We start from the raw sequence: 26,286 nt of genomic DNA, 5'->3' as shown, positions 1-26,286 counted from the left end.
TCGCCTCGCCAGCGATACATTACATCCACCTCACCTGAGTCATCCATACACTGTGGAAATAAATTAAAGTAGCTTGCATCATTGATAGACTCTGTGTGTCAACAAAAGGAAAAAAAGTGAGTCAGTCCTTTTTAAATAAACTCCTGAAAGATATATTCATTTTAATATTTCATTAAAAATTTTTTCTTATTCTGTTGTTGCTTTTGTGGTTCGAAGACGTTGTTATAAGTTTGTTTTCAATTAAGTATCACATGGACTCACACGCTGAAGAGCATATTAAAATGTTTAGTTTCAACAAATTCATTATGTTTTTATTTTTTCCGCTTTTATTTTTCTGTATTTATTTCAATATTTCCTTTGAAATTTTACTTCAATTTTACTTCAATAAAAAACTGGTCATTTATATTTAATATCTATTCCATTAACCTAAACCTGTCCTAAACCTAAATTATATTTCTGACCTTGTGCAGTTCTGTCTTTCATCGTTACTGTCAACTAACTACTGTATAACAAAAGCAGTGCCAGTGTTACTGCTGATGCCAATTTCCACTGAGTAAATCTTGTCTACTCTACATTAGTCGGTCTATTACTTTGCTGTTGGTGCAGTGTCTCAGTCCAGCTTTGTGGCTACCTTTATTGAGTCAGCAACAATTATCCAGGTCAGATTCCCTGTGCTTCCATTCCACACAGCAAAACAAAGACATTCAGGCTCTGGAAAGATCTGCATGCTGCAAGCAAACCGAACAAGGGCTCAACAGCCTAACACTCTCCACATTTAAAAATTAAATGTGAATGGATGGAAATATTAAAACCTCTAACATGCATTTGCCTACCAAGGCATGGATGTAAAATCATTAATTCTACACCCTCCCAAAAAAAAACATAAAACCTTCTTTGTCCTAATATTTCCTGCACAGAATAATTCCACAGTACCTTACTCTTGTCCTTTTTGTAAGCACGAATGTGTGCTACTTCACAAAGATTTCAAAGGTACGTCAAAATGTTGGCGAAAAATTACAGATACATCATGTTTTGATGGAGAATGTTCTGTTGCAACTTTGCTTTATTTCTTGCATGTGTCAAAATCACCCCATCAAAAACAATTGATCTAATAATAAAGTTAGCATTAAACAACAAAGTAAATGACTGTCGTCTGCCATTGTACCTGACAAGTGCCCTAAACATCATGGGAATAAACAACTTTCATTTTGTGTCTCAGAGGGAGCTTGTGTTCAGAAAGAGAAAAATAAAACGGCACCTGCGGGGGGTTCTGTGAGATATAAAGCGGCCTGTTTAATAACAACAAATTGAGACAGTGGGTGGTGAGAGCACAGGGAGGGAACCAATGTACTGTCCAAAGCATCACTAGGCCAACTGCTTTACCTGTGAATTCTGGATCTGGATGGTTCCTGGTGGCAGCGTCTGTGTTAACACTTGCCCTTGTGATGTCACCATGGCAACTGGCTGATACAGGGTCCCACCTGAGGGGATAATTTGCCATCATGAGTATCAAATGGCTTCAGCAGCTACTAAGAGTCGCATTCCACAATACCTCCAGCGCCTTATTAACTTCTTATCAGCACCACAAAACAAAAACAAGGCAAACAAGAGACCAAATAATTAAATTCAAGGTGCATTAGTATTCTTTAACCCAGAAAAAAAGACAAACCAGAGTGTTTTTGATGCCGGCTTAATTAGCCTTGATCAAGACACTCTTATCACAGTCTGTTTGAGCTCTTCAGTGTGTAGTGATCAAAGGCAGAGACATTGATTTATTTTGGGTTAAAAGGGATTTCCAGAGGGCCGGATTAACATTTCACTGTGGAGGCTTGACATTATAAGAACCTATCAGGCATAGACTCTGTGAAAGGTGCACACCATGGCCCTTTCACATAAAACTGTGTGGCTAATTGCTGCAAACATAGATTAAAATATAATATTAGAGCAGTTAAATGTTATGGTTTATGTCAGAATGCTGTATGCTTTACATGTTGGATATTGTGCAATGTGTATTTTATTTTACTGTAAGGATTATATTGACAAAGTGATGATAAATACTAACTATTGCTACATGATGTCAAACTAAACTGTCACGGGGTAGCCCGAGCTGTATAAAATAAGACATTTAAAGATTGTAGGGTAACCTGCTCGGTGGTGTTGGTCTTGCACTCTCCTGGTAAGATTTGGAACTGACAAATCATGCTGGAGGGTACCATGTGTTTTAAAGGGGATTCCCCAGAGGGAGGTGCCAAGTATGGGAGAATTGGAGGGGTGATTTCCATGTGATGATTGTTTAAAACAATTTTAAATTTAAAGTGAACATGGTGCATAACTAAAATGTGTGTGAATGTGTTTTTATGTAATTGTGGATAGGACATTGTATTGTGGACCAGGTGCTAATCTCGTGGGAGATCTTGTGGGAGATAACTGATTCCAATTACTAAGTAATATCTCTTAGTGGGATGCAGAGGATATAAAGGAAGAAGTTTTGAGAAGTTTTTTTTTTTTCTTTTTTTTTTGCCAGTCTGGTAGTCAAGCCAGTGTGGTGAGCTGCCGGGACCCCAGAGTTAAAGAGGCATCACCCAGTGCAGAGCTGAGTTTTTCTGAGTTTTTCTGAGTTTTGCATTTAGTTAATTCTTTCGTTTCTCAGTATTGTTTTTGTTATTTTCTATTTCTTCTTCTTGTTTTTTTTACTTTTGCCAGGCCTGCACTGTACATACTGCCACACATTTTGCTGACAGACACTGCAAATTAAATCTCACCTGGATTGTATACAATTTTTTTGCTCTGTTCATTGTTACCACCACTCGGTCAACCTAACATAAACCATCTCTGTGGAGGTTTTTCGCCTTGAGTATCAGTGTTTTCTGAGGATTATTGATCATGACTTCACATCACACAGCAGGAGAACACCATGTTGAAGTCAGTGAAGGGACAAGTCAGCACTGTAAAACATTTATACCACAACATGGCAATTACCAGCTACACAATCTAAAAGAATTAATCACTGAATAATGAGCCAATACTTTCACTCTGACAGTTGTCTAAAATGTAATTCCTACAATTTTAATTTGTGTTTTCAACAACATTAATCATCATAAAATTTTCACCTAAGATCTAGGTATAACACTTCTAAAATTCAGAGCTCTACTGTAAATGTATTTACTAAATGATACTTGAGTTGGCTCAAGCTCTTCTGGCCAGCTTCATTTTACACTGTGGTTCTCCATGGTCACACTTGGGCAGCACAGCGGCATAGTGTTGCCTCACAACAAGAAGGTCTCAGGTTTGGCCTCTCTTTGTGGAGTTTTCATGTTCTCCCCGTGTTTCCTTGGGATTCCTCCAGGTACTCCAGTTTCCTCCCACCGTCCAAAGACATGCATGTTTAGGTTAACTGGTGACTCTAACTTGTCCGTAGGTCTCAGTGTGAGTGTGAGTTGTTGTTTGTCTCTGTTTGTCTTTGTGTGTTGGCCCTGTGATGGGCTGGCAACCTGTCCAGGGTGTTCCCCGCCCTCACACAGTGTGAGCCGGGATTGGCTCCGGCATGCCCTGCGACCCAGATTTAGATTCACCAATTAATCTAAACATGCATGCCTTTGGAAGGTGGGAGGAATCCCATGTAAACACGGAGAGAACATGCAAACTCTGCACAGAAAGACCCCAGGTCCGAGAACCAAACCCATGACTTTCTTGTTGTGGGGAAACACTATGCTGCCCAAGTGTGACCATGGAGATTTCAAACAACAGTGTGAAATGAAGCTGTCTGGCCAGAAGAACCTGAGCTAATCCAAGCATCGTTGCTATCAAAGTTATTAGTGGAGGTCACTATGGAGAGCACGTCGGCAAAATCCTATATGACACAGTACTAGAGGACAAATACAAGACAATCTGAAGTTTATACTTCATATATCAGGGTCATAGGGTTTTTATCTGTGTCTTCTACCTACCTGAAACCACTTGAGAGTTAATGGTAGTCATGGCAACATTGCCTTGTTGCAGACCCCCGGCAGGCACCACAATCCCTGAAGGGTTAACAGAGCTGGAGACAGAGGTCATGGATGGAGAGGAGGTCTGAATTAGTTCCTAGGGGATCACAGAGAGACACTAAGTGAGTAAACATATGAAGACGAGCTCTTCTGTTTGTTTGTGAGAGAACTCCCAACAGCAAAATGTACCTTGTGATAAACAACAGGGAAATACTAGTCTATAAAATCCACATAGTACCTTACTGACCTGCTGCATGCTAAGACTGGTGTGTGATGGAGAGTAAGGTCCTCCCAGGTCATTACGGAGGAGGTTGTCACTGTGCATCTTGGTCTTCAAGCAGGTGATGTAACGGTTGCAGAAATCCTTACAGAGTTCATTGACCTTCTCTAATTCCAACAAGTGGATCCTCAACACCTGAATGGCTTTTACCATCTGAGGGAAACAAGACAAACCATTACACAGATCCGATTTACAACATACTTCTTTACCCGTTACTGTCATTTATTTTTAAGCCTTTTTGAAGGATTAAAAAACCTAAAAATATCTAAAATATTATGTTTTAAAATGTCAATCGTAGTTCATCAAGATTTTTAAAAACCTGCCAAATATTGCGGCACTGGGAAAATCGCATTCCAAAATTTTAAAGGGTCTGATCAAAGAAGATTTTAGACAGTGATAAAGTAGTAAACAATGATCTTTGGGAAGATATACTGTATTCGGCACAAAACTGCATTCCATCATTGTATTCTGTGTGTTCTCAGTTTTGGTAGCTGATTTGTGTTATGTTAGTGCCTTGTGTCCCTCCTGTTAAACCAATGACCTTCTGGCTTCATTTTTAAGCAAAGAGGCATCTTCCACATGCACACTGACACAGTGGGGCATGCAGCCTCCAGGTGAAGGTGACCTTCCATTTCTAGAATTTCTTTGCTTAATCTGTCTAAAAAGGCCCTAAAAAAGAAAAAGATGAGACCAGAAAAAAATCCTGGTTGGCGGATGGTTCAGCAATACTGGTCCATCTTTACGAAGATGGAAGAGCTCAATCTGGACTCAAAACTGGTTTTCTTGTCCTCCATGTGTCAGTGATTTGATGCTACATAATCTTACGTGTCTCTGTTTATGACGATCTGAGCTGATTACTGGTACTAATATCATAAAACATGGGCTAAATCACATGATTGCATGATTTTTTTTTTTTTTTGGCTTGCGTGTTGACAGGATAACTTTATTTAGCTGTGTGTCTTGTCATGTGTTTAGCGGCCACTTTCAAAGGAGGGAATTGCAGTGACATTGTGGCTGAACTGAGGCCAGAGGTGACAGACAAAAGACCCTCACTCTCATTAGCTGGACATACTCAAACACACACTTAACATACATATATTCCAAAATAAGGGCAGTGAGACAAGGTGTTTACTACCAGTTTTAAAGGGTAAGAATTGACAACAACAATTTATTTTATTGATGAGAGGGGCATGAAATTCAATTTTCATTTTTATTTCAGAGATGCATATAGATTGCAAACATGCAGGGAGGGCATAATCCTTTTATCCTTCACTTTCCCTTTGCCAGAAATCAACACACCAAGCCTGTAACATACAATACTGGTGAGGCTTCTCCTCTGTCTGCCAGCAGAGCTGATTTTGTAGGTTTTTATGCAAATAAAACATGTATATATATAGGACATATTTAGATTCATAGCTATAACTTCATTTATATAGATAAAAATATAGATATATGCCTATCTGTTTCTGGGTTGCGGGGGTGCTGGAACCAATCCCAGCTCACGCTGGGTGAGGGTGGGGTACATGCTGGACAGGTCACCAGTCAATCACATGGCCAACACACAGAGACAGACAGAGACCAACGACCACTCACACTCACACTCAGACCTACAGACAATTTAGAATCACCAATTAACCTAAACATGCATGTATTTGGACGGTGAGAGGAAACTGGAGTACCTGGAGAAAACTGACACAGACACGGGGAGAATCGAACCCATGACCTTCCTGGCAACATTAGCACTGACTACTACATTGTTACAGTGCTGCCTATATATATATATATATATAATAGTGACATTGTCTGACTGCCTATGTCTGAGACACATTACTGCTGCTGTATTGATATAAGATTAAGGATAAAGGATTAAGGATTAGACATTACTTGCACAGCAGGAGGCAGGTCCACTTTGAATTCAGCATGAGAAATTAAAAAAAGTGAGTCACTACTTCTTGCACTTAACCTGAAAAGTAAAGTGAAAGTGGAAAAGGAGCAGGCAAACCAAACATGGTACACCTCCTGCTGCTGTCGCTTAAATGCTTTTGTCAAAGACCATGGTTTTGGTACCAAAGCATACACAAGACTTCAACATTCTGTGATCTGAAGCAGTTTTAATTGGGCTGAATTCACACCAAATGAATCTGTCCATTTGCTGGGATTCAGTAATTTCCTTAAAAAATTGTTTGTGGTGTGAAAACAAAGGCCTTCATACAGCATTCAGGCTTTGATGGGGCATCAGGAGTCGCCAGTGAAACCTGGCCTTAAGGGATTGTAGTAAAAACTACTTCAGGGAGGGTTTTGGTATGGACAGCTCTGAAGCTGTGGAGAAAAATCATTCCCTGCCACAAAGGAATCATTGATCTGCTCAGACAATTTCAAATAATCTGAACAAGCATAAAGATGAACTTGTATAATATTGGAGGTGGATGGTACTGCCAGACATTTTTGTGTGATGTTTGCCAGACCATTTCATTGGAGTTCTGTTGCTAGGAAACACGATAAGCCAGGATTATTTTCTTACATGTATTCATAATATGAATGAAAATAGCAAATGATTGGAGGAAGAAAATGTAAGCGTGTTTTTCTAGATTGTGGCATGATTACTATTCATATATCATCTAAAATTTAAATCATATATCAGGTAATTGAAAAATATGTTTTTCCAAAGCTAGCAAAGCAGTTTTTGGAGGTTTGATTTTAAGTTTATTTAGATAGAAACATCCACGTGCAGGATCTTTTGCTTCATTTGGCCATCAATACCCTGGCTTTTCTCCCAGCTCGGTGTGCTGCACTCTCTCGAAGTCACCACTCAAGGTCAACAGAATGGACAGGGAAGTGCTTGGCCAAGGAGGAGATAAATCAGCTAATTAAACTGTGCACGCTTAATCAAGGGACCAGTAACTCTTGCACCCATTGCAGCCAGTCAAGCCCAGTGTAACATTACTGCCCTGTGGAAGAGTTAGTGCCCTCTGGGAGGGATGCCTGCACCCAGTGCCTCATAAAACACACAGATGCAGGGTTAATTGACTGTTGAGCACTTGTCGCCCTGCCATCCCAAGTACTGTAATAGCTGAAGTGCACTTATTTTTTTCCTTGTCTATGTCTTTGACTCTGTCTGGCTTCTGCTCCTCCCCCTCTTTTGTGGGGGAACATGATCAGCATCCTCCTTCTCCTAATTTGTAATTACTGCTCGGTGTCATACAAGGGGAAGTGTAGAGGAAGGATGGGGAAGATTACATGAAAAAGGAGGAAATGATTAGGAGTAGTTATGATGGGATCTGATGCAAACAGACAGACAAAAGGTATTCCAATAGCTTCCAAGGTATATTCCAATATATAATATATTTCTCATATTTTACAATTTACCTTCCTTAAACTAACTCACAGAAATCCATGTGTTCTCAGCAACAGAAGATGGCTCACCAAGTTGTCAAGCTCTGGGTCCTCACTGAAGAAGGGTTTGTGTTCTCGCTCCTGCTGGTGCACAAAGTTTTCAATGTCCACATCAAAGCTGGCCGACGTAATGCATTCAGATCCCTGTGTGGCCTGCTCACATTTCTCAAACAGTAATGCCAGCAGGGGGAACAATGGATGTCTGAGGAAAAAGAGAGCAGGCAACAGTTTTTATTGCTCATTTAATCATTACATTATTGATCATGTATTCATAGTAAATGTTGGTGTGCATCAAATGAAGACAGGAGGGTTAAATTAAACCCCAGACTTCCTTTTAGAGATCATGAAAGAAACATTATACAAATAACAAAATTTCACGTGAACAACATGAATGTCCTGATTTTGAAGGGCTAGCTCAAGAAATCTTCTACTATTTTATACAAAGCTGGAACTATCACTACAATGAATACTGTAAAAACTGATTTTATTTTAGACCATAATACACAAGCCACAAGCCAATATACATTGTCCTGCTTCCATCAGTGCAATTAGAAGACTTTAAAAAGACATAAAAAAAAAAAAAACACAAGTCCATACAATCTAAAGGTAGATGTCCATATCCTTGCTGATTAGAAATCAGCTCTAGTTTCAATAAAAAATACAGTGAAAGTGTCAAAGGTCCAGAGAGAAATGCTAACAGCCTGGATTCAGAAACTGAGCCTTAAAACCAGCACCTGTCAGGACTTTGGGAACTTTGTGATGTTACAACAAAACAAGCAGTACCCTCATTCACACGAAAAGTACTGTCCACCTCTTTCCATCAAACTTTGCAGGTTTGGTATACCAGAAATATGCTGTATTTTTTAAAATCAACCCAAAAACAATCAGTCAATCAGAGGTTGGTCTGACTGACTTATTGTTCTTATAAGACTTATAAGAGCTCCAAAGCCTGAGGGAGGAGATAGAAGACAACACCAAGATTTTTTGGTTCTTAAAACCAAAAATGTATGTTGTCATATCAGCACTTTAAATACAATACAGAAGAGAAAAAATATCGGCTCTTTAATCACCCTGGAGGGCACATTAATGCATCTTGGTGGTATTTCTCTCTAATCTTCATAAAAGGGAAAACCCTGAGTCTTAGAAGGCACAGATTTGTATGGACACCCCAGTAACAGGTACAAGAAGGTACAAAAGAAGCTAGAGACAGAAAGTGTTGTTTTTTTTCCCTGTTCATGTTGCAACTGAGTCATTTAATACGCTGAATTTTATCCATATATGTATATAAATAGTTATCATGCCAGCTGATGTGTTAGCTGCCTAGCTGCTCAGAGTTAATACATATGAGGACACAGGTTAAATGTGCAAATTAACCCACCAGAATAATCTTAATTTATAGAAGTTAAACAAATAATTATGACCTGGGTAGCACAGGTGATGTTCAAAACTATGCCACCTTTCTTTTAATAAATCTTTACTTGCATCAGCCTCTTATGTGCTCTCAGCCCTTTTGCACATATACCTATGCACTTAAAGATATAAATTGTTAAGCCCTCCATGGTTCTCCTACTATACATCTACAGAGACACATTAATGGAGTATCAGTAAAGGGAAGAATTTGAAGTATAAAATGAGCTCCACTCCAAAGCACTCCTCCCTCCTTCATTGTAGTTTTTAACAGAGTGGAAGCTGCATGACATTCCCTAAAGGACTTGCTGAACACATGCATGAGTTAAAAAAATGGTGAATTGGAAATGGTCCAGTGATGGCACAGAGATTCACAGTGTCACCTAGATTGTTAACATCTGCCTTTTATTGGGAATGTCACTCACACAAGATCCCCCTAGATACACTGGCGCAATGGTCCTTACTGGTAAAATTATAGAGCAGTTCGACTTGGGGGGTAGAGGGCGGTGGGCTGCAGCCCTAATGGCCACAGTGAAAGAAAACTACAAGGTAATAAAGTTTGAAAAGAAGTTGGACAATGGACCAACTGAGAATAAAAAGTTTTGGTGAATCGAAATCCTGAGTGTCCCAAAGAGTGGTAATCCCTGTTCATCCCATCCTCACTTTTGTCAAGATGATTTTTGTTGGAATGTTGTCTGTTGTGTATGTTTTCTGAAGTTGGAGTGCATTAGGGTACTGTATATGATGGTGCCAACAGCAAGCTCATGTCCTAAGGACAGGAGTGCATTTCTCTCTCAGCCAAACAACGCTGGATAAATAAAGATTAAATAAATTATATGAACTGATGACCACCTGCCAAATTTTATGAGGGTGTCCCATTTGCCACCAAAATACCCCTGATACATCAAGTCACATGTGTCAGTGTGATATCCACATGAATGAGAGACCAAATGTTTCCCAGGAGCACTTATCCACCGAATCACACTGTCTCCACCAGCTTGTCCTCCTCCCTTACTCCATCCTGGTGCCATTTTTTCTCCAAGTTAGAGACCCACACACACCCAGCCATCCACATGATGTAGCCAAACCTGATACATGAGGCCAGATCACCTTCTTCCACTGCTCTGTGTATCCAGGTCATATGCTAATGTTTTTTATGTGTTGTTCTGACGCCTTTCTGTCAGAACATGCAATAACTTTTGGCTTGCTTTTTGAGCTATGGTAGCTTTTCTGTTGGCTCAGACCACACAGTCCAGATTTCACCATCAGATCATACATTCACCTGTTTTTCTAATATATCTAACCTCTCAGTGGTCATAATGTTATGGCAGTTTGATATTGAATGTTTCTTAACCAAGTTACATATTAATACATATAATTATTACATATTAATTATTTTTGAATTTTCTCATTATTTTAACTTCCTGGTACTTGAGGTTTAGTTAAATGTGAACATTCACTGGAGCTGATTTCTTACATTTTCATTTCACACAGCATTATTGTTGTGGCCATATTGTGTTTATTTTTGTAGTGAGTGTATATTGAGCTGGCATGGATGGGGGCTGGGCGCCCGCTCAGGCTGTAACCCCTGGCTCTCATTTGCAGCCTTTAATAGTCATCTATATTATACTCTAATCTGCCTGATCCCAATTTAATGCTGCTCCCTCAGTCAGACGTGACAGGAATACTAAACAGGAGGGGGGTGTGTGTGTGTGGGGGTCACGTGCAGAAGGAGAGCTTCTGCCTTATCTGCTTAATGTCTGCATGTGGTGGGATGGGTGGGGAGTCGGGAGTCTGGGTGAGGGGGAAAAAAGGGGGTGGGTGGTATAACAGAGAGCAAACAGGAACACTCAGCACTGCAGATGGCATCTTAACAAGTTATTTACTTTCACATTTAGTCCCAGTGTTATTTTTATTACAGCAAGTGATTAATTTTGCCGATAAGGCAGTGTCTACTATAAATCTATAAACAGGAAAACGATAACATGTCGGCCAACAAAGAGTTAGCAAAGTGACATTGCAAATCATGTGGAATTGTTGCATGACCATCACAGCAACACAGAAATTAATGTGCACAAATAGACACATCTTTCTCTCTACAATACACTGCACAAAACATGTGTGGCTGATAAACAGATAGTTCACACACACACATATATATAAATATATTTTATATATTTTTTTTTTTCTAGCATCTTATTAAAATATGTTCTCTTGTTGTCATGGGGTCACCATGAGGTAAATGCTTAATGCACACTGAACATTTCCCTGACCACTGCCATCTTGAATTGCCATATGTATATATATGGTGACCCCATGACAACAAGTGAACATATTTAAATAATGCTAGAAAAAATATTTATGATTTATTATGAAGCTATGACGATAAAGTTTGATAAAGTTCCATATTTGGAGTGAATGGTATTGCTGTAAAAAAATGGAGGAGATGACAGTTCATGCGCGTCTCTATTGTGGCTCAGCGTTGTCAGTGACAACTGCAAATTTAGCCTGACACAAAATCCACACACACCATAATTAAGCTATCATACAACACAATACAAAAGCAGCATATCACAATGACACATAAAATTCCATTATGTTTTCTCACTGATCAGAGCTCTATGGTTCTCATGGTTGCTTATTGCATTATGTTTCATTCCACCAATATATGAATGAATTTTTCCTGTCATAAAATCATGATATAATGTAAACATATTCTCATGTTTCCAATTATTATGATGATTTGGAGTAATAATCAACAGTATATGATTTTTCGATGTAGCAAGATGTGTGATGACAGTAAAACTCTTGCTGAGTAAGTGCTGTCAAGTACGATCAAAGGCTATTCCAACACATTGCCATACAAGTAGAACTCAAAGTTCTACAGAAAAATCAAATTTAGTATTCCAGGACTTTATATAAAAGACTGTATTGAAGTCTATGTCAAAATGGCCCTATTTCTCACCTGATTTATTCATTCAGTTAATGTTTTCCTAATGAAGTTATGGTCACAGTCTGTAGTTTCAAGTCTTCACTACAACATGATGGTCATGTTTACATTTTGTAATTTAGAGGAAAACTGTAAACCAGGGTGTGGGTACTATGTGGCAGACAAATCCACCACTCACTCATCCTCAGCTCCACCGTCACGTCACTTATGGACAGAAGAAATTCTGCTGTCCTCCAACCGTGCAACCCCAACACACACCACACACACAAAATCAAAACAATTGAAAACAAAAACCTAATTGCCTGATGATAAAATTACAAACCAAGTGTTCGGAACAACAATTCCAAAACCACAGCGTCTCAGCGGATTGGAGCAAGGACCTATGCTACTATGGTTATTAAAAAACCATCAGAACTTAATATCTAATATCTTGGAAAAGATGGTAATTTGGGTTAAAATAAGTATTTATTTTACATCATACAGTCTTTGTTTTTGTTGTTGCTAATAAATTAATATCTTATCTTGTCTAATCTTATTTTATAACAATGTGGTGGATGAATAACAGAAACAACTTAAACTGTGTTTCACTGACTCATCCTGAGTCATTTCCACAGAGGTGAATTGATTTTTATGTGTATGCATATTTAACTAGTTCTGTCTGTGTGAGTGTGAGTGGTTGTTGGTCTCTGTCTGTCTCTGTGTGTTGGCCTGGTTGGCAATGGACTGGTGACCTGTCCAGGGTGTACCCTGCCCTCGCTCAGTGTGAGATTGGCTCCAGCAACCCCATTGACCTGGAAATGGATAAGCTTGGAAGATGGATGAATGAATGAATAAATCAGTTCTATCTAATGATACAGTGTTAGAGTGATTATTTTATTAGCTGTGTTCCCTCTAATGTTACTTTTCTTAAGCCCAAACAGTAAAGCATGTCTTGTTTAATGAAGCTGGGTCTAATTAACATTCAGAACAGTGAAATATAATAAAATGAAACTGCATTTGCTCAATGGACTCCGCTGGGCAGAAATTGCTACTAAAGTGTATTGTTTTGAGTGGATGGTCAGAATTTGCACAAAGTGTGTTATATTTGCCTTCGTTTTATATTCCTTGCAGCTGCAATTAACTTTAAAGGCTTGAGAAGAAATGTTTCAACCTGGTGTTTTTGCATTATTTATTGTGAAAAAAAAATGCATTTAGTTGTAATGGAACAGAATGCTAGGAGGACACATCACATGCTGAGTTCTCTTGCTTGTTACTGTTAGGTGCTCAGTGCACGTGTAACAACATTATGGGTTTTGAGATTAGCTGTCCCACCAGAGTTTTATGGGAATTGTAGGCTGTACCTTGTCACCGGTGCACTACGATTAGAAGCCAGGCTTGGAATATATGCTGTAAAAAGCTAATGCTATTAAGGCAATCAGGGTGTGCATGAGCAAACCCGTATCCTTGATGACTTACCATTGTGCACAGTTGGACCTTGCCAACTTGGAGCGAAGTAAAAAACACTAGCCTTCGGCACTTTCTATGACCTTTACACAGGAAGTTGGGATTAAGGTAGATGGGGTGTGAAAAGGCATGCATTTTTATGAACGGGAACATAGCCGGATGTGTCTGCCTGAGTGTGTGTGTGTGTGTGCGAATGTGGGTGGGTAAATTCATGGTCATGCTATGTGTGTTTTCTAGTCTCCAACCACCTCCTCCAACCATCCTGAGCCCCCCCATGTTGGCTGCCAGAAGCGGCAGGTTCTATCTGCAGTGCGGCGGGGTGGAGATTGCTGGCTGGGGGATCATTACAAGGCCCATAAAAGAGCGATTTACAGGACGGCCAGTGAGTGGAGTCAGCACAGCCCCCCACACTCCAGTATACACCATGCTGGGTCACCAATGAAAAGCCCAAAATGGAGAATCGGAAGCCAGTTGGGAAAGTGATGACTTAAACATGAAGGTGAGGGACGTGGCGGTGACAGCTCTAGTGGCATCTGCTGTATGGTCAGTGATTGGAGGCCAGGTAGGGAAATAAAGTGCTGTTTTATTTGTGATGCTTGATGATGTGCCAGTCACTTCAAAAATGTAAAATGAGATCGGTCATGCTATGTGCGTGAAAAAAAAGCATGAAAAAAGCCCCCCCAAATAGAGATTTGGGGGGGCTATTTTTTTTTTTTTGCCTTATTTAAATTTGTATGTGGCAGAGAGGCTGAAATGAAGGTGGCGGGAGGAGGATGACCTGCAGCATAGATCCTGTCAACCACCCGCACTGCCAGAGGTGAGATTATTTTCAGTCAAATGTTGAACTGTTGTGTAGGGTCACCCTCAAAACACAGGCCAACCTAGGGACAAAGTCTCTATCCATTTTTTTTTTATCCAACAACCATATGTGAAGCTTGCACATGAACTCAGAGGCCTGTTCAGATTTGCGTTGAATAACTTAACTCACTTAACTCAATGTCAAATTACAAATTAGCCTTTAGACCATATATAAAGATGTACATAGCCTTGCTGTTTGAAGAATGATTTTGAAGCTAGGAGTAGGCTGCTCTATTGTTGCATTGTTAGCAGAACTTTGCTCCATCTAATTTCCATAAATACAGAATTTGAAAAGAGAGCCAAGAATTCAGTGTATGCTAGTTTGCGGCAAGAATATACTCAACCATCTTAATTAATATATTTGGATAAAATGATAAAATGTTAAGAGGTGACATATATAAAAGTTAATCGTCATACAGCTGTCATTAAGGAGAAAATTAGCCACACCAAGCTGTAATCATGCTTATTTCTGTTGTGAAGTTGAACATTTTAACATGGGAGCTGACTCACTCAGACTATTGAACCTAAACGTTTTGGGAACTTCAGTGTTTGCTTTATTTTACAAACCTCAGAGGCATCACACCTTCACAGCTTTACTCAGAAAAATGTCTAATGGTGAGGGGAGTTATGGGAAAGTACTTAGAAACCAGGCTTCGACTCTCATGAGAGTTTGAAGTCTGAGCTGTTACTGACTAGTTGATTGGTGAATAGACGTTCTTTCAGATTTGAGGTTCAGAGTTTAGGTTTCTATGTAATTTGTTCGCAAATGATTGATTGATTGATCATTCCAACTGTAATCACAATCCCTTATTACAAATTTAGGCAATTTAGCAAAATGCTATTTTTTTGTTTGCAGTTCCTAAATTACTCTACTGTGTTAAAAAGCTAGATGCTTAAATTGTCTGTTGCTGTGAATTTGATCAAGATAGGGCCATATATATATAGTTTTGACCGTAACTTCTACACAAACACACAAAGATGATGATGAAATGAAAGCTGGACAGCGTGCCTAAAGTCAGGACTGAACGCTAAGACACTCAAACCAAAGGCAACTGTTCTACAGTCTACTTACATGTGCAACCCCATCTGCCAGGAAGATTGTGTTACATGATCAAAAACAGAACAGTGACTATGGACCTTGTGGTGAGATTTTACTGTATCGCCGATCAAGAATAGACTTTCAATCCCAGCTACATTTGTCCCTTAGGTTTAAGTTTGGTTTTTTTTTCAGGTTTCCTCAACAGCACCAGTATGCTAAAGCTGTAGTTGCAGCAGTGTGTAAGAAAACAAGCTCCAATCAAAGCAGCATAGTCATCTATGGAACAAGTCATGTTTGCATGTTTTCGCAATAATCTGGCAGGCCACCAAGGGGGTGTAGACAGACGTGGGGGTGGGGTTTTAAGGTATATGTTTATGTGACTGTGTGAGTGAGTTACAGAAAGAAATCCCCCTCCCTCTCTCTTTGCTGCTCCCCACTGTTTGCCAGCTAATCAGGCCTGCTGTACCTGCCCATATTAGAAACTAGTTCGTGGTGGAGTCCTGCTGCTTTTGCTCCCAACAAGGCCCCTGTGTCCCCAGGCTACAAAACTGAAGCATACACCATGTGCAGGGTTGGTTACACACACACATACAAAGAACCTGCAGCAGAATCTGAATAAACCCCATCTCCTTTTTCTCCACTTTTCAAACTCCCCTTTTAATTCTCCCAAACTTCACTTGGGTTTTTGCTAAAGAAAACTCATTCCAACCCCCAATATTCACAGTGCAATGCAATAATTGTACATATTTATAGTCTGTTTTGTATATATATAATTAAAATTATTTTTTTTATTTTTTTATTTTTTTTATCTGGCTGGCTAGGATAAAATACAATATTATCTGATTGACAGTGTGTGGTGGGAACTATTTTCAGGCATGACTGGTTCTCGTCAGATTCTATACAGCCCAAATTCCTCACAAACCCATTGTTATTCTGAATAGATGGCCGCTATCCTCTTCATGTTTTCTATCTTGTTCCATGAACAGATAACACAGATAACTAAGTTGCCCAAATAAATGTTATAATATAAAAATAAACTCAAAAAAGAGATAAAATTGTGGGCTTCCTTTCACATCCAAAGTCAAGCGGTAAGGGAACTCATAAAAACGAGTGTCTGAATGAAACAGCCAATAAAACCACTTGAGCTTGGACACAGTTTCCTGCACTCAGAGGCGGCTGAGCACCAACACACGATGACCCACTAAATGGCGGAGGTACAGCCTGTTTTAAGCCCGTCAGACGGATGGAGGAGCGGCACAGTGGTCGAGAATGCATTGATGCACTGTGGCGGCGAGGATAAAGAGACTTTATGGTGCATTACAGAAACAGACAAATGCACAGGAAACACAAAAACCTGGGCAATGCTGTTCTTGGATGTGTCAAATTTAAAGTCATCCCTCCTGTTGTGTACAACATGAGCTGTCTTCAAATCTGAAGCTCTCTCATGCCATCAACAACAAGCACATATGCAAGCACAAACATGGGCTGAATAAATTCTTTTATCTCTTGTCTGGCGACTGGTAGCATGACAGCATGTTAACCCTCCCAAAATGCACACAAACCCTTAAATCCAGTTTCAATGCAAAAGCCCCTTGCTGACCGGCATGAGAGATGTTTTCACCAAAGATCCACTATGGGGAAGAGGGAATGATAACATGCACCATACAGGGCTCTGTACTGCAATACTGGCTTCTTTTTCAAAGGATCCCACATCAACTTTCTCTTAAACCAAATTGGATGAATAAATTCTTTCAAGAAATAAATCTGAAGACCAGATTGTGTCTTTTACTACAGGTAAAAGCTCCTTCCTTGAATGGTTCATATATCCATGAAAAATGTGGGAATATGGCTGTAATTGTATGCAGCAGAAGTGTGTAACAGAAATACTGCCAAACTTCTGAAAAACACAGTATTCTTAGTACTCTCTTGAATTCTCCACATGTAAAGCATTTTATTCTTGAAAGTATGACCTTAAAACAGCATGTTCTGGTAAACAAAGCTCTTCTACTACAGTTGCTTCTGAGCATCACAAGGACATTTCACTGGGATACATGTAAAAAAAAAAACAACAACTTATGATGTCTCTTTCAATTAAGTGCACGTTTCCATCTCTGAGCCAAAATTAGCCTCCATCAGCTGCCAGCACCACATCCACAACCTGAAAAACAAAACCCTCACCGGCTTTTTTAATAAGATGCAGAGAATCCAGAAGGATCTTTATAGTAAATGCCACAACTCATTAGGCTAATTACCCTATCACACATTTACTCCGCTGCTAATAACAAAGTAGGCAGAGAGACAGAGAGAGAGAGGGATAGAGGAAACCACACATCTCCTCATGAAGTTAGCATTCTAGCAATTAGTGAAAAGAAACATTAAAGCCCACACACACACTTCCTGAGCAGAATAATTAAAGAAAAATGGCAGAGATACTGATTTTCCTTGCTTTCCTCTTTTCAAAGTCTACAGCCCCCATATGAGTGCCGTGTACAGGCAGAAACGCCAGCAGATCAGACTTCTATTAAAACTACGAGAGCTATTTGTGTCTTTTTGCATAATTCAATTCACCGTGGGAGACAGCGGCTTGTGAAGTCAAATTTAATTGCGATTATAACAAGGTAACAAGGTGTGTTTAGTCATTAGCTCCTTGCATGGACAAAAAAAAAAAAGCCTCTCAAATTCTGCTGTTCTCTGCCTCCTCTGAATGCAGAGCAGCACAGATTTCTCTTAAAGAGCTACAAATAATCACATTTAACAGCACACACCAGTGAACCCTGGGCGCGTGCTACTCCCCAAGCTCAGCGCTGCCTCTGACACTGTGGATCACAACATTTTAATTGGCCATCACACACATTTACAGACTCAGCTGGCTCTAAATTCTCCATAGTACTATTTAACTGGCAAGTAATTCAACTTCCCATCCTATTACTCCAACATTGTGCCCCCATTGTGTGACATAAAGACACTGCTAATATAGAGCTTTGTTTGCCTTAAAACTAAATGATGAGTCTTTAAAGTGTTGCTTAGTAGACAGCAATTTATTCCTCCTTTTAATGATGAAAAACCTGCAGTTAAAAGGCAGTGATTTTAAATGAGATGAAGTTTATATCTCAACATGTGACAGTCCTCAGGTGGAACCTACAATGCAAAGTAGCAGTCACAAGCAACTGTGTGTTAAATTTGTTGGTCTATACTCACAAACAACCAACACTGAAGTTCAACCATTTTTGCAGCATAGTCAATTGACATGAATGATGTGACTTAACAGTTTGCCAGTGTTTCCAAAACATAAAGATGTGTTCTATCTAATGACCATCAGGGGGTGACTCCATCCATCTTCTACCACTTTTCCGTTTCCGGGTAGCCAATCCCAGCTCACCCTGGACACGGAGCCAGTTCATTGCACGGCCACCACACAGAGACAGACAGGGACTCACACTCACACTCAGAACTATGGACAATTTAGAGTCACCAATTAACCCAAGCATGATGTCTTTGGAAGAAACTGGAGTACCTGGAGGAAACCCATAGTCGCACCGGGAGAACATGCAAATTCTGCACAGAGAACATGCAAATTCTGCACAGCACACTAAGCTGGGAACCAAGCCCACAACCTTCTTATTGGGGGCGACAGCGCTAACCACTACGTTGCTGTGCTGCCTGGGGTGACTGAGTAGCAAAAGAAGATCAGATTGTATTTAAGTCTATGGGAATATGACTTACTTCTCACTTTTTTCACTAGCTCAATGAAAATTCAATGTCTTCCAAATTTGGAGGTATCACAACAGAAGTAGACAAACCATGATAATTAAAGAATCAGTGTAGTTTTTTTAATTAATTGTTTTTAAAATCACAGTGGGAAATGGACCTGCATGACGTGCAGCAAATTGGAGCCTTGGCCTGCTGCAGTTAGGCCTGATAGTACACGCTCCGCCAGGTCAGCCACCAGGAGCACCTCAGGGTCAGTGTACTTTATCCTGATGACACAACTATTTTAACTCTTTGACGCTGATTGTCACAAATTTACTTCAAACACGAACCTTTTTGTAAGCTTTCACCATAGAAATCATGTGAAGTAGATTTTGTTTCATGCGTTGACCCGCAAAAAAAAAAAAAAAAAAACACAATTTGAATACATTTTAGAATTAACCAATATCTTCCAAATTTGGAAGTACTAAAAAGGAAGTGCACAAACCACGATGTCTAGAATCAATGTAATTTTTTTTCTATTACTATTTTTAAAGTCACCAGGAGCAGCTCTGAGCCGGTGCCTTTTTTCAACATGATGGGGATGCAGGCCTGTAGGCTTTCAGTGTACTAGTTTGAGTATTATTTTATGAAAATGAAAATGGTTTAGCATTTGGTGCAGATGTCAATTTTACCATCAACACTTATGTGCTAACAGATTTACAGCAATTTGTGATGCTTTAAAACTCATCATGTTGAGAGGTTTCATCCATAAACAGCAGCTTGCTTCATTTACACTTAAGCTGTTGTGATTGTTGCCTTTGGAGAAACAATGTTCTGTCATTAAAACCATTTAAACATGTGAAAGAAGGAAACCTGTTTTCAAAACCACAGAATTCTAACAATTTGAACTCAAGTGCTTCCTTAATGAATCTTATGACATCCCAGTATGTGTTATTTCTCTTGAGGACGTGCTAGATTTCATTCTGCCACAGCATTTCTGAAACAACCGACACATGCTCCAACCCTTACAGGTCGCTTGTCCTGACCTGCAGACACAATAGAGGGGCAGGAGTGCTGCGCACATAAAAAAAAATAAATAAATAAGTAAATAATTGGCCCGGGGAAAAGATTCTGGTATGGGTTAGAATGATAAAGATTCAAAGAAACTCACCATCATGGTTACAGTAATAGTCACAATTTGACTAAGTTTACATCTTAAGAAAAACTTCAAGGTTAGTTTGAGAAAAAAGATTATTGTTTTGAGTTTAAATGTCATAGGTAAAAGACTGACCTCCTGGATGACTGCTTTTTTGAATGACCCATCATACATACATTGTCCATATTTTCACTGCATGGAAAACTAATGATACGCTTCCATACATTTTTATTTGTTTATATGTTATATAAGTGAGATAGGTGTTAATTACTGAGTTGAGGAGTTGCCCACTTGGACAGAAACAGAGCTGTTTCTCAATATTGTGCATGTTAAAAACTGTTTTACATTAATTAAGTGTGAGGAACGGAAAGACAGTTCCAAGCTCTTATGGAGACACTCCAATAAATAACTAATAAAGTACATTAGCATTATTAACATTCATATATTCTGTATAGATTAGAACAAGAGAGATGATGAGTTCATTTAAAGACTCTTATACATAATGAAGTTTATACTTTTGCTACAGTCATTCTCTTTGTGTTTTGTTGCCTCCTCTCTTCTACATGTGCTTTGGGGGGAAAAGTAGAAAAATGGAGGTGGAAAAAAAAAAACTGCATTTGCAAGTGGAAGAGGGGCTACAGATTTGGAGCTCTCCTCCACCACCCCACCCCCAACCACCAAAAACAAGCTGGTTCAAACATGGCTGCTCACATCAAAGGCAGCCTTGTATCTCAGTGGAGCAGCTAAGGACTGTACAGAAGCCTGCCTCAGGCCAGAGCATGCGGGTGGGGTTGGGGGCTCACGCTACCTCAGACAGCAGTGGCGGATACCCGCGGGTAGGACCTGAGGAGCCGGGACATTGCACAGTCTGCTGTGTCATCGTTACTTAAAGGGCTGCACCAGTGAGCACAAGGCACCTAGTGCCTCATTTGGCTCAACAAAAGTATTCAGTTGTTGGTGCACTGCTTACACCAGGAGATCACCCAGTACGAATCAAAATATCTGTGTTTTGAATAATTTACTTCATAAATAGATAATAAAACTCATTATAAGGATGCATCAATATTCTTGTGAAAAGCTGAAACAGGAGAGGAGTTTTTTCCATGTATATGTATATTTTTACCAAGCTAGATGTTTTTTTCTCTTCTAATTTTAATCACTTAACACAGCGCCTTCAAGGGCTTCTACATGGTATATGAAAACAGCATGAAGCAAAAAAAAATGTGATCTGGACACACACTTAAATAAAGGAAAGAAAGTGGGGGGGGCTCCGCCATAGTGGAGATGTCTTGACATTTCATAATATTTTATTAAATCTTAAAGGAACTGCACTATAGTCTCACTGATATTTTCACTGATGGGTTAGGGCTAGTTAGTTAGTTAGTTAGTTAAACTATTTTAACCTTCTCACTCCAATTGTCGCAACTTTGCTTCAAACACAAAAATTTTTGTAAGTGTTCACCACAAAAATCACAAATTACATGAGTCATGGAAAGTAGTTTTTGTTTCATGCATTGACCTGCAAAAAATCATAATTTGAATACATTTTAAAATTAACCAAATAACCACGGCCATTCAGAATGCAGCTGAGATAGGATATTTACTCCCCCAGTGCTGGTTTGTGCACATTTGATACAAACCTAGGAAAGTACTGGTTTCTCATAGGACTGGTCGGAGTGGGGACTACTTTGGCCAAATTTCTAGTGTTATAGGTGAAAACTTTGAACTCTGTTTGATATTGGAATATAATAGTGTTGACATCGATATTATCATCTGCATACCTGAGATGGAAAAACCTTTTTTATTATTATTTTTTATCATTATTGCGTTTGGTTGATAATTTCCATACCTTTCCATCCCATCATACCAAAATTTATATTTATTCTATGTGCTCTAGTCCAATTAACAATCTCCAGTTCATTTGGCATCTGTTTGAAAGCAAAAACATACATAATCATCTTTTAAACACAGTTGTAAATAAATTCAGCCTTTAAGGGGTTAAAATATATACAGCACTTTTAATAGATCTGTATCCGTATGTTCATTTTGACGCAAATGTGGCATCTCTCTCAGCTGAGTTCATTTCTACACAGAGTCATTTGACCTAAACCACCTGATTAGGTCTCTATGACTTGAAAAGTGATGCTTACCTTTGGAAATGACTGTCGGCGTGAAAGAGAAATAAATTATGTTTTACTATTGAAGTTTGGAGTCATGCTCACCCCATACACCTCATACAAAACAAATGTGTTCTCCAAATGAGTTTCCAGGTATTGTTGTGGCTAACTTTTGTGATTTAAATAGATTTTATTTTCCACTATGAAAGCCATTCAATCATTGTCTCAGTCTAAAGCTGCAGTCTGGAGTCAGTGTAAACTGTGCAGAAGTCAGAGAAAAAGGCATACTGTTGCTGCTGGATCAAAGATTTATTTTAAAGTCAATTAAATTCAAAGAGGAACTGGAGGGTTCTTATGCTTGCCTTTGATGAGTGAAAGCATTTACTGAAGGTGCTCTTTGCTTTAAGAACGATACTAAGTGAAAATTGAAGGACGCACCCTTTAAGTAGAATTTTCAAAAGCTTGTATGTCATGGCTTGTTTAAGAGAACACATTTAAAAGAGTGCAACTGCTTGTGGCCTTCAACAGTGAATAGCACATCTACTCAATTTGCTACACCATGAGCTGAGAGAGAAAGTGCAATAATTATTTCAAACAGAGAACAAGTGAAGGCAAAGCCAGGGGCAATATATTGCATATTGCCAAAGCTAATTAAAATATTGGACCAAACAGTGACATCTATTTAGCATGAGGTAAAGTGATTATAGACAAAATGGCGTTTTACTGCTGGTTGACCATGGTAGGCACTTTGTGTTCGCTGGATGTGCATTTTTTCAGACAGATGGATTCTATATTAACACATAAACATCTCATGGGAGATTGAACTAACCTGTAAACAGCTCTTTTGTCAGACTCAAGCTGGGCCTGAGGGTCAAGGGTCACACTGACAGAGGTATTTCCTGTTGCGGTGGCTGCTGGGATGTGGACCTGTGGGGTCTTGGCGTTCTGCTGAGTGGTGCCCGTCATCTGGAAACACAAAGAGTTTTTGGTGAAGTTTTAGTGGTGGTTTGGCTAAAACAGGCAGTGATGAAGAACTGTGATTCCCTGCCAGGAAACAAGACAGCATAGCCAACCACAGGTAGAGATTCTTTGACACTGTGCTGATACATATGAACTTAGGCACAATGCGAATCTGACTCCAATATCATTGCAAATCCATGAAGGGAGCCATTGGTTCCAAATATGGTGGACTGATCCACATCAGGATCCCTCAAACAACCACTAGTATAGTACAGTATGGTCTATATTCAGAGTTGCATATCTGTCAGGTTTGGTCAGGTTTAGGAATAGATTACTTGAGTTTTAATATGTTCTCCCTTACGGATTGATGATTTTTGTTGTCATGGCAACAATGACAGCAGCATGGCTAACTTTGTGGAACAGTCATGGATAATAGAAACAACTGCTATTTTCACATGGGAATCAAACAACACTCAACAACACTGTCATATTCTTTGTTTGGTTGACCCTTCATCCACCCCAACCTCCTTCTGACATGGGGTTTATCACTCCTCAAACTATAACCTAAGTTATCCCCTTACTCATTACCATGAGCACTGGATGTCACTTCCCAACAAAACCTAAACATGAGGTTATAACAACCTGCTGACAGACTAATTTTTTTAAGAATCACCCAAAAAGTTTGGCACTAACGTGACTTATTAAAAAAATAAAATAAAAAAATAAATAGTGTTTAAATATGATCACACATACATGAAATGTCATGAATTGGTCTGTTCCAGTGTATTCATCTCACTTAAAATGATCACGCTGACTGGAATAGAATCACAACTAATATGATTTTAATTAGCTATAGTACTAGTGTCACATGATCAGAGATTTATCTTCTGAGTGCGCTGCTGCTTGTCAGGTATTTTTTTTTAATCCCTTTCAAAAGTAACGCAACACAGGCTGTAAATGAGGCTGAATACAGAATAAGAAATCGTTAAATAGGCCAGTAGCCTTGTTATGAAGATATTATCCTTTCATTCATTTATCTTCTAACACCTATCTGTTTCCGGGTTGTGGGGGTTGCTGGAGCCAATCCTAACTCACATTGGGCAAGGGCAGGGTACACCCTGGACAGGTCATGAGTCCTTTGCAGGGCCAACACATAGAGACAGACAGACAAACAACCACTCACACTCATACTCAGACCTATAGACAATTTAGAATCAATGAAGCTGTTAGTTAAAGTGAATCAAACAGGGCAGATTAAGGAAGTGAACAAGGGGGGTTCAGGTCATATATAGATTCCAAAACATTTGGTTTATATTTAGCAGCAGAACAGTGACTCTTCCCAGCTGATACTTAGATTACTGCTAGACTATAAATCCTGTATTTTCCTGCTCTGAACCACAAAACCGCTGATTGGGGGGGAGGTGTTTAACTTGGAGTTCTTAAAGAATCTGTTAACTTCCTCTGGTGTTATTTATGCTGTCGGGCAGCCGAGGGAGTGACAAGCTTTACAAACACGACCCCATTGTCTTCCTTATCCTTTACCCCACTTTCCTCGCTCTCTCATTCGTTCCCTCTGAGGAGATGAGTATAACAACCCCCATTTCCCGCTGCCTCTTTTTTTTTTTTTTTTTTTTTGAGACAGGGTGGGGTGGGAGGAAGCTTCAAGTCTTAATCCAAGCACCAAATGGAAAATAAATTAGCTTCTTCACACTTAACTAGCTCTCATTTGCATTTGCAGTGCGCACAGACTGCAGCTCGGGAGCTCTCTCCTGGCACTAATCCTCTGGGCAAAAGGATACAGAGGTGGCGTGAATGAGGAGGAGGAGGGTTAGACGGTGAGATTTACCTGCTCTGTCTCACCTCCATGGCATGGTCTATGGACAGGGCTTGTGTCCAGCTACAGTTAATTTCACTGACCTGTTGGTGGGCTCAAGTGTTCTGTTGAGCACTGCAGGCTGGGCCTTGTCCTTTTGTTCTAACACTCAGATATCAGCATGTGTCACTCTTCCACTCATCTTTTAATTGTAAATTAGCAATTATAAAACCATTTCACAATTACAGTCGCTAAAATAAAATGACTCAAGGTCATAGCACTATAATGTTATTCTAATAAAGGTGTATTTTATTATAATCATATCCCTGTAGAAACTTTTACTTATGACCATATTGCAACTGTAAAATATAACAAGACCTCTTTGACCTTTTCCTAATTTTTGGGAAAAAGGGCTGATAATTATTGTTTTGCACCTATGACATGTCCCTGACATAATGATACAGGTATGATGTGGCTCGGTTATCATGATTGGCTTGCACACTTTGTGTGCAGCATAACTCCCCCAAGTTGTTCGTGTCACTACAAAATACAGGAAGGTGACACAGGTGAGGTGTGTTTGATTCCCTTGGGAGAGAAGCAGTTTATGTTGTTTCTATTATTATTCATATTCATACCCCATTCGTTTTTTATGATTGTAACTATGGCAACAAAGATCATCTTATGTTAAGGAAGTACATACTTTAACTTTCCCCATCTTCTCCCAAACTAACTAAACAATGACCAATATTATACCTATGGTAATAACCTCTTCAGAAGGTCCAGTACACAACAGACAAACCAATGGATTTTATTGAAAGTAAGCGATTGAAGGACCAGTTGCCCAACTGCCCTAATAAGGGTTTTTTTTTAACAGTTTATTAATAATAGGTAAACCAGCATGACCTGCATGGGGTCTAGCTGGTCCAAAACATCAAATAATCTATATCTTTTTCAGTATGAGCCATATTGCATAAAAAACTTGATATATATCCTAATTAAAAGTACCTATACTTTACTAACAACAAAGTAGAAGAAGAGAAGAGTTTTAATGAGTTCAAGCGTTTACATAAAAATATTCCCAAACTGTAAAACTATATGTTAAGTCAAAGTACAAAACAGCACCAATGACCATTCACAAGTGTAAAGTACACTCCAGGCCTGAAGGGTCAACAGCAACACCTTGAAGTGGAACAA

General features: G+C 39.3%; 1 protein-coding gene across 1 annotated transcript in view; it reads right to left on the bottom strand.

Annotated features, from left to right (window-relative positions):
- pknox2 (pbx/knotted 1 homeobox 2) overlaps window positions 1–26,286 on the bottom strand; it is an 88,800-nt gene that overhangs the window by 7,373 nt on the left and 55,141 nt on the right. Inside the window, exons 4-8 of the mRNA XM_029519332.1 lie at window positions 23,149–23,285; window positions 7,690–7,861; window positions 4,234–4,419; window positions 3,948–4,083; window positions 1,384–1,481 (exon numbers count right to left, since the gene is read on the bottom strand). Coding sequence (XP_029375192.1) covers window positions 1,384–1,481; window positions 3,948–4,083; window positions 4,234–4,419; window positions 7,690–7,861; window positions 23,149–23,285 — 729 coding nt within the window. The remainder of the gene's footprint in view (window positions 1–1,383; window positions 1,482–3,947; window positions 4,084–4,233; window positions 4,420–7,689; window positions 7,862–23,148; window positions 23,286–26,286) is intronic.

Source organism: Echeneis naucrates, chromosome 14, assembly GCF_900963305.1.
Source record: "Echeneis naucrates chromosome 14, fEcheNa1.1, whole genome shotgun sequence".
In the NCBI taxonomy this organism is placed as follows: domain Eukaryota; kingdom Metazoa; phylum Chordata; class Actinopteri; order Carangiformes; family Echeneidae; genus Echeneis; species Echeneis naucrates.
This window is presented reverse-complemented; position numbering and strand designations above follow the sequence as displayed.